The 9,078-nt window shown below is 38.4% G+C and overlaps 1 protein-coding gene across 1 annotated transcript; it reads left to right on the top strand.

The window, feature by feature from the left end:
- The first annotated feature begins 3,646 nt into the window (after positions 1 to 3,646).
- Positions 3,647 to 8,668, top strand: LOC111991896 (probable metal-nicotianamine transporter YSL5). The gene is made up of 6 exons (XM_024023709.2): positions 3,647 to 4,111; positions 6,304 to 6,458; positions 6,622 to 6,719; positions 6,806 to 6,940; positions 7,086 to 7,275; positions 7,357 to 8,668. Exons 1-6 carry the CDS (start codon positions 3,715 to 3,717, stop codon positions 8,467 to 8,469), a joined length of 2,088 nt encoding a protein of 695 aa, XP_023879477.2. The 5' UTR covers positions 3,647 to 3,714; the 3' UTR covers positions 8,470 to 8,668.
- The last annotated feature ends 410 nt before the right edge of the window (positions 8,669 to 9,078 follow it).

Raw genomic sequence — 9,078 nt, 5'->3', positions numbered from 1 at the left:
GCTGAAATGAGGCAGGCTCTGATGGAGGGGAAGAGGCAGCCATGACAAAAGAATGAAAAGTAGGTCCAAGATGTGAGTAACTCACATGATCCGAAAGGTCATAGGGCAGACCAGAACTGGGTTTGGTACTGACAGAATTGCAAGAGTAATCAGATAGGTATGAAGGAGGTTTGTGGGACCTAGTGGACCTTCTAATAGGAACAATGGAACCACAAGGCTGAGGAAGTGTAGGAATAGTAGGAATGGCAGATTCTGCAGAAACAAGGTCTGCAGAATTGGGTTCAGTGGAAACAGGATTAGGACTAGAAGTGGCATTAGAGTTAGGGATAGGTGGAGGAAGATGAGGAAGGGAGGAAGAGCAAGGAACAAAACCTGAATCAGCAGGATCTAAAGTGGAATGAGGGAAAACAAAATCATCCAAATAAGAAGCAGAAAGCTGAGAACAGTCAGCATAGGGAAAAATGTTTTCATAGAAGATGATGTCTCTTGAAATGTAAACAGAATTGGAATGAATGTCAAGGACTTTGTAACCTTTAATGCCATGGGGATAACCAAGAAACACACATTTTCTGGCCCTAGGTGCAAACTTGTGCCTATTATGAGATAAGGTGGAAATGAAACATAAGCAGCCAAAACTTCTCAAATTGTGATAAGATGGAGGAGAATTGAATAGCATTTCATAAGGGCTCTTATTACCTAAAGTTTTTGAAGGAATTCTGTTGATAAGATGAACTGCAGTTAGGATGCAGTCACCCCAAAAACATAAAGGAATGTGAGACTGAAATTTTAAGGCTCTTGCAACATTGAGGATGTGTTGATGCTTCCTTTCAGCAATACCATTTTGCTGAGGAGTATGAACACAGGAAAGTTGATGCAAAATTCCATTGGAATGAAAAAAATCTTTCAAGAAGAACTCAGTTCCATTATCAGTTCTAATAGTTTTAATCTTGCTATCAAATTGAGTGGAAACCATTGATGCAAATTTAGGAAACAAAAATTGAGTTTCAGATTTCTGTTTAAGTAAGTAAACCCATGTGCACCTAGTAAAATCATCCACAATAGTCAAAAAATATTTGTAACCATCAATTGTATTGACAGAGAAAGGACCCCATAGGTCACAATGGATCAATTCAAAAGGCTTAGTGGTTACATGAGAACTAGAAGGGAAAGTAAGCTTCTTTTGTTTTGAAAAATGACAAACATCACAGCAAGCTGTCTTATTTTGAACATCAATATCTACAAAATGCTTCAACAATTGAAGTTTTGACAAAGAAATGTGTCCTAATCTAGAATGCCACAAGTCTGAAGAAGAAATGTGACTGACATTACTGGCAAGAGCTGCTGATCTTGATGATGGAGCAGAAGCTTGAAGTAGGTATAAACCAGTGCTTTGCTTACCCAGACCAATCATGCTCCATTGAGCAAGGTCCTGGATGAAACACCAATCACCAAAGAATATGAGGCAGCAAAATTTATGCTTAGTAAGTTTACTAATTGAAATGAGGTTGAAATGAAAAGATGGAACACACAATACATCTGTGAGTGTGAGATTAGGTGAAATTTGCACTGTGCCAATGTGTGTAACTAGAACCTTTTCCCCATTTGGCAAATAGACACAGGAATGAACAGCAGAAGTAATTGTGGTTAATTGTGACACTGAGTGTACCATGTGATCAGTAGCACCAGTGTCAAGAATCCAAGAATTAGACTTAAAACAATGTCTATCAACAACATGGGCTGAAAAAATAGAATGAGACATATTGGGAGCAATCCAAAAGGGATTACCTGAGAAGTTAGAAGAAGATGATGAAGCAGAAGCAGCAAAGGGAGATGAAGTGGTTGTAGGAAGAGCAGGTGCCATCACTGAAGCAACCTGTGAAGCAATCTGAGTGCCAATGCCATTTGGAGCACCAAAACCAGAACTGGATGCATTATGAACCTTTAGAAAGTTGAGTAATTGGTCACATTGAACCTGAGATATTGGACATTGAGGCTGAGTGGTCTGTTGGCAATTCTGAAGACCAAAGTTACCAGGAAAAACTCCAAAATTCTGTTGTGGAATACCAAAAGAAGTCTTGTTCAAAGCTGGTTGTTGAAGACCAAAATTGAACTGATTGGTATCACAGGACTGATTGGAAAAGCTATCAAACCCAAAATTCCCTGTGACTTGATTAGCCATAGCCTTATTTCCACCTTTTGGCTTATATCCAGGAGGATATCCGTGAAGTTTGTAACATTTGTCAGCTATGTGACCAGTGAAGCCACAGTAGGTGCAAACTGGTCTTTCCTTCTTGAAATTACCTCCTTTTCCTCCATTGTTTCGAGCATTACCTTGAAATTGCTTACCACCATTTACATACATGGCAATAGGATCCAATTGCTGAACCACATTAACAATGTTTCCTAAATTTCTCCTTTTCTCTTCTTGTAAAACCAACGAGCATACCTTGCTGAGAGGAGGGAAAGGCTCAATAAGCAAGATTTGCCCAATTAGGGTTCCATAACAGTCATTCAAGCCCATCAGAAAACGGAAGACATGCTCTTTATGCTGTGCACCCAGCTGTGATGACCTAGAACCACAGAGACAAGCACAATTGCACACTGTGAAGGGTTGATTATTCACCAACTCATCCCATAGAGTCTTGAATTTGGTGAAGTAAGCGCTCACTGACAACGATCCTTGAACTAAATGTGCTATTTCCTTTTGAAGCTCAAATAGCCTTGGAGTGTTGTCCTGAGAGAACCGATTCTTGAGATCAATCCACAAATCCCTTGCTGAATTGATGTACATTACACTAGCCTTAAGATCAGGACTGAGTGAATTGGTCAGCCATGATAAGATTGTAGTGTTGCACCTATTCCAGGAATTGAATAATGACGAGGTTGGATCTGGTTCTGAAATTGAACCATTGACAAAACCAAACTTATTTCTGGAGCTTAGAGCCAGAAACACAGATCTCGCCCATGTCATATAGTTCTCAAGACCATTGAGAGGCTGAGAAGTAAGAACTAAACCAGGATTTTCATTCGTTGGTAAGAAAAAAGGGTTATTGGCATACTCATCTGCCATAGCTGCACTTCCAGTGGGTGTAGTAGAAGAAGCAGGTGCACTTGATGAATTTGAAGCCATGAAAGAACAAGAAAATAACGAAAATCAAGAGTAAATTTCTGTTTGGCAAGAAAGAAAATGGAGGAAAATACGCTCTGATACCATGTAAAATAACAAGAACAGAGGAAGAGAGAGAGAAAGCTCCAATTCTTATGAACCCGTGATTGATACAAATGAATTAAGTGAGTATATAATCAACCATTAACCTATTTATATACAACTCTAAAACAGAGCATTACACAAAGCTCTGTAACCAACTAATAGCTCTGTAACAAACTAATAACCGTTTTATAACTAATCCAACCAATCACAATTTAACAGCTGGCCTTCCTTTCAACTAAGTTCTGGGCTCTCCACACGTGCTGGCTGTGTGGCTTCATTAATCAGAACGCCCCGTTTCAGCTCTTCCTTTGTCGTTTCACACTTCAGCCTTCCTTCTTCTCTGTCGTTTTACTGCTGCCGTTTAAGACTTCAATTCTTTTGTCTTCAACAGTTCCTAGTGAAATAATTCCATTATAAAGCACCACCACCACCTCCAGCTTTATTTTAGATTCATTCACATACTTGAGAGTTGAGATTCCAACCCATAAAAAGGAAAGGAAGTTATGGGTAAAAATGAGGGGGAGGAGAATGGTTTTGATCCAGAAAATCACAACCAGGAGGAGGGGGAGAAGAAAAAGCAGCTGAAAGAAGAAGAGTTGTCGGTGGAGAGGGTATTTGAGAACCAAGAAGTTCCATCATGGAGAAAGCAGCTGACAGTGAGAGCCTTTGTGGTGAGCTTTGTGTTGAGCATACTGTTCAGCATCATAGTCATGAAACTCAATCTCACCACGGGTATTATACCTTCTCTCAATGTCTCTGCTGGACTCTTGGGCTTCTTCTTCGTCAAGACTTGGACCAAGTTACTTCACAAGTCTGGCCTTCTGAGACAGCCCTTTTCAAGGCAAGAAAACACTGTTATCCAGACCTGTGTTGTTGCCTCCTCCGGAATCGCCTATAGTGGTTTGCTTTCTTTTCTTTTACCCTTCACAACTACTCTACTTTCTTGTTTTGATATTATTTCTGAAATAAATTAAATGGATTATTTAGAAGTCAGGTTTTTGTGTGATGGCAATGCATCATTTTCCACTAAAACTGACACTTAACTGGTTTCAGTCTTTAAAAAAGAAAAAATATAGAGTAGGGTAGGAATTTTAATTTGTTCATTGAATAATACGAGTTAAATTGATTTTAAGTAACAAGGGTTTTGAGAATATGTGTGGGCAAAACCATTGAATTAACAAATTTATTGCACACTTGATCTATGGCTAAAATCCTTGAATCAGATTATATTCTTCTTCTTCCCCATTTATTTTTATTTTTTCCTTTTTAATTAAGACATATCTATATTCTAAGCATAAATCTGGCTTTTACTTTGTTAGTCATAGTGACTGCCAATTGCCAAAGAGTCAATCTTGTCATCTAAATTCCTAGCAAGTGTTTGAAAATTGTCAACATAGATTGAAAATACTATTATCTTCCTTTTTATAAGTCAACGATTTTTTGCCTGTCACTTTTAGGCAGACTCTATCAGGGTTATCAGTATCAGGAATCGCTGGACGGCATTAGAGCGAGAAATTATTGGTTCCTCCGGGAGGACCACTGATGTGGTCCTCCCTGCTCCTGCCAGCCAATAATAAAATGCCACGTGGCCACTTTTTCTGATTCAGCTCCACATCATACCTTACCCATTTCCTTTTAACTCTTGTTAACAAAACCAAACCAAGGATAAAACTAAAACAAACTCAACTGCCCTTACCCATTTCGTTCACCCAAAATCAAAATTTCTATCAAACACATTTGCCTCTTCCTTTCTCTCTCCCTCTAGCTCTATTTCCCCGATATCTCTCTAGGCCATTTTAGTCCACATCTTGGTTCCCACTGACCATGATCTTGTATTTGTGGTTTGAGAGACAGGCAGAAGTTATTTGCTACTCTCTTTTTTTTTTTGGGTAAAATAACTGAATTGTATTAGAAAACAAAATAAAGTAATACAGGCGTGAGCCCGGGAGAGGTTCACGACAAAGCCAGCAAAAGAGTTTGTCGCTGCCCACTTACACAAGGCGTGAGCCGATACATCCCTGGGGACCCAAACAAAAATACAAGATTCAAAAGAATGTGAGAGATTGATTATATCCTAAATTACACCTTGCACTTTCCAGTTGGAGTGTGTACCTCCTAAAATAAAAAAGACAATAAAATTTTTTGAATCACCCTCAAAAATTACTCTGGGGAATTACAAACATATTGCTCTTTTATAGTTGAAGAGCTGTGTAAGAAACACATACCACTCTTTCATGACAAGTAGTTCATTCTAATACACTTTTTTCCCCATTTGCATTTTACATTTCCACATTAAGATGTGCTTTTTTTTTTTTTTAGTCTTAACATGTAAAATATATCCTGCGCTAATCAAAATTATTTTTATAATATACAAAGAGCTGAATTTTTAACTTCAGTGAAAGTGAGGGTGTAAATGAGGCTAGTTAAATATATCATTGGGATGTTTCAGCTTGGTTGAATACTTGAATTTTAAAAATAGTGGTTTACACCTTTAATCAAATCCCCACTTGCCCTTGCAAGTCTCATTTGAACAGGCTTGACAAAATTGAGCTTTTTTTTGGTATCTCGCAGACCTGCATTATTTAGTAGTTTAGTACACATCTCAGCATAAATTTAATAAAGCCTAAGCTTAGTTGTTTTTCCGTGGCAACTGGTGCCCCTTTTTCTATCATTGCATTAGAGTTCTCTGATCTTTTAAGTCCATAATCAACATAGGTACTCCAATTTTTAAAGTCCTAATACTTTCAACTTGGGTACCGGCCGTTTATCCAAAAATAAATGTTGTGTCAATAACCTACGTAATATATGGTGATTCCTTAAATATATATGAGATTTAATTTTTCCTTCTATTTTTTTCTTGTACAAAGATATGTTTAACTTGTCCAAATATCATCTGGAAAGTGGAATGTTGCACCAAAACTCAAAGTTTTGTTGTGTCAAGTTTCTAAACATGTTTCATGATGAAAATATGACCCAATCTATACGACAAACAAAATCTTTTTTGTATAATTTAGAATCAATAACATTTTTCTCGAACTTGACTCTTACTAGTAGACTGAAAATTCTATCTTTTAATTGATATGTACTGACAGGAGGTTTTGGAAGCTACCTCTTTGCAATGACTGAACGTATAGCCAAACAATCAACAGATACACTTGATGTCAAAAAACTATCTTTGGGATGGATCATCGGCTTTCTCTTTATAGTTAGCTTTCTTGGACTCTTCTCGGTGGTGCCGCTTCGAAAGGTAAGCAGAATATTTGTGCATGTTCAGTGAATATACACTTTTCATTGATGGGGAAGAAAGAAAAGAACAGAAAAACAACTTTGGAAATAAGTTCATTGAACACAAGTAAACTTTGTCATAGTGCTTATTTTTCTCCAATGATGTGGATTACGGTTGGTGTCAGATTATGATAATAGACTTCAAACTGACGTATCCAAGTGGTACTGCAACTGCTCATCTTATCAACAGCTTCCACACACCTCAAGGAGCCAAGCTAGCAAAGTAAGGCAGTGTGGCACTTAATGGCTTCTAGTTAAATGCTAAATGAAAATTTACAATATCTTTCTTCGGTGATTCTACTTTTCCAGGAAACAAGTGAGAGAGTTGGGCAAATTTTTCACCTTCAGCTTTTTATGGGGTTTCTTTCAATGGTTCTATACTGCAGGAGATAATTGTGGGTTTGCAAGTTTTCCTTCATTGGGGCTTAAAGCATTTGATAACAAGTAAATCAGTAGCTACCCTCCACTTTCCTTTTAATAAAAAGTTCATTTTACTTTATGCAAAGAATAATTGCATTAGTAGGCTTTTTGCTTCAACTAAGCCTCTTTATGAATGTTTTGGCTAATACTAATTTGTGATTATCTGCAGATTTTTTTTTGATTTCTCAGCAACATATGTTGGTGTAGGAATGATTTGCCCCTATATTGTAAATATATCAGTTCTGCTTGGAGGGATTATTTCTTGGGGTCTAATGTGGCCCCTCATAGAAGATAGAAAAGGTGACTGGTATAGTGCAGACCTCGGCTCAGGCAGCTTCAGTGGTATTCAAGGTTACAGGGTAAATTCCCACTCAAAGAGACAATTTCATGAAGGCTTTTTTATTTATTGAAAAAAGTTAATTTATTATAGCTTTATACAGGTATTTATCGCCATAGCCATGATCCTGGGAGATGGTCTATATAACTTCATCAAGGTTCTAAGTCGAACCCTCTTAGGTTTGTTTCATCAGCTCCGGTACAAAGATGTGAGCTCTGAACTCCCTGTTGCGGACCATTCTTCTGATGTGAGCTCTCAGTCTCAGCTCTCATTTGATGACAAGCGACGGACCCAACTCTTTCTCAAAGATCAAATTCCAATAATGTTTGCCGTTGGAGGCTATGTTGCTATTGCTGCAATCTCTATGGCCACTCTTCCACATATCTTTCACCAACTCAAATGGTATTACATATTGGTCATCTATATATTCGCACCCGCATTGGCTTTCTGTAATGCATATGGTTGTGGGCTCACTGATTGGTCCCTTGCATCCACATACGGAAAGCTTGCCATCTTTACCATTGGAGCATGGGCGGGTGCCGCACATGGTGGAGTTCTTGCAGGCCTAGCAGCTTGTGGAGTAATGATGAACATTGTCTCGACAGCCTCTGACTTAATGCAGGATTTCAAGACTGGCTACTTGACACTGGCTTCACCGCGTTCTATGTTTGTGAGCCAAATAATCGGCACAGCAATGGGCTGTGTGATTTCCCCTTGTGTGTTTTGGCTATTTTACAAGGCCTTTGATGACCTTGGGCAACCTGAGAGTCAATACCCTGCTCCTTATGCTGTTGTGTACCGCAACATGGTTTTGTTGGGGGTAAAGGGCTTCTCAAGTCTGCCAAAGAATTGCCTTATACTCTGTTATGTGTTCTTTGGTGCAGCCATTCTGATCAATTTGATTAAAGATTTGGTGGGTAAAAAGTGGGGACGGTTCATTCCACTTCCAATGGCAATGGCAATACCTTTCTATATAGGATCATATTTTGCCATTGATATGTGTGTTGGAAGCTTAATATTGTTTGTGTGGGAAAAAATAAACAAGGCCAAGGCAGATGCTTTAGCACCTGCGGTAGCCTCTGGTTTGATATGTGGGGACGGGATATGGACTTTGCCTGCTTCTATCCTTGCTCTGGCTGGGGTTAAACCACCAATTTGTATGAAGTTTCTGTCAAGAGGGAATAATGCTAAGGTTGACAAATTCTTAGGATCATAGGGCTAAGTTTAGTATACAAGAAATGAATGTGAAGTCAACCTGGTGCATCCAAGCACTTGTAAAATTACACTGAATTTTTTTTGCTTTAATTTCTGGTGTGGAGACAAGAATAGGTATAGCAAAGCAGCCATAATTGTGATCATAAGATTATGTATGTTTTTACCAGACTTCACTACCAGGAAGGTAAATTTTTACTTCATCTCTTTTTCTCTCTCCCCCTTGTGGGCAGATGTGAATATTTTTTCCATGCTACTTACATGTGCGTTTGAATACTACTTATTTTGCTGAAAACTGAAAACAATAAAAAATTACTGTTCATGATTAAAGTACTGTTCAGATGCTGATTGCACTGTTCATGAACGCAATAAGCGCTTGTTTAAAAAAATAAAACAGGCTTAAAACGCAAAACGTAACAAATGTGGACGCAAAACAAACGGACCCACATCTCCCTGTTTTCCCACCACGTCTCCTTAGGTGGCTTTGGCTTAAAGAGAAAATTCGTAAACACCAATGTTATGGCTGGTACAGATTATGTTAGTGTAACTGAGAATTGATATTTTGTGAAACTTCGTGGGATGCAGTTGCATCATCTCTCAAGGCAAAGAAGAG

Source organism: Quercus suber, unplaced genomic scaffold, assembly GCF_002906115.3.
Source record: "Quercus suber isolate HL8 unplaced genomic scaffold, Cork oak 2.0 scaffold_58, whole genome shotgun sequence".
NCBI classification, from domain to species: domain Eukaryota; kingdom Viridiplantae; phylum Streptophyta; class Magnoliopsida; order Fagales; family Fagaceae; genus Quercus; species Quercus suber.
Note: the sequence above shows the minus strand (reverse complement) of the source record. Positions and strands in the feature narration are given on the sequence as shown.

Bases quoted from the DNA above. Each gene is read 5' to 3' on its own strand.
- LOC111991896 (XM_024023709.2), top strand. From the start codon at position 3,715: ATGGGTAAAAATGAGGGGGAGGAGAATGGTTTTGATCCAGAAAATCAC. The intron at 4,112-6,303 runs GTTTGCTTTCTT...ATGTACTGACAG, and splicing joins CTCCGGAATCGCCTATAGTG to GAGGTTTTGGAAGCTACCTC. The intron at 7,276-7,356 runs GTAAATTCCCAC...AGCTTTATACAG, and splicing joins GTGGTATTCAAGGTTACAGG to GTATTTATCGCCATAGCCAT.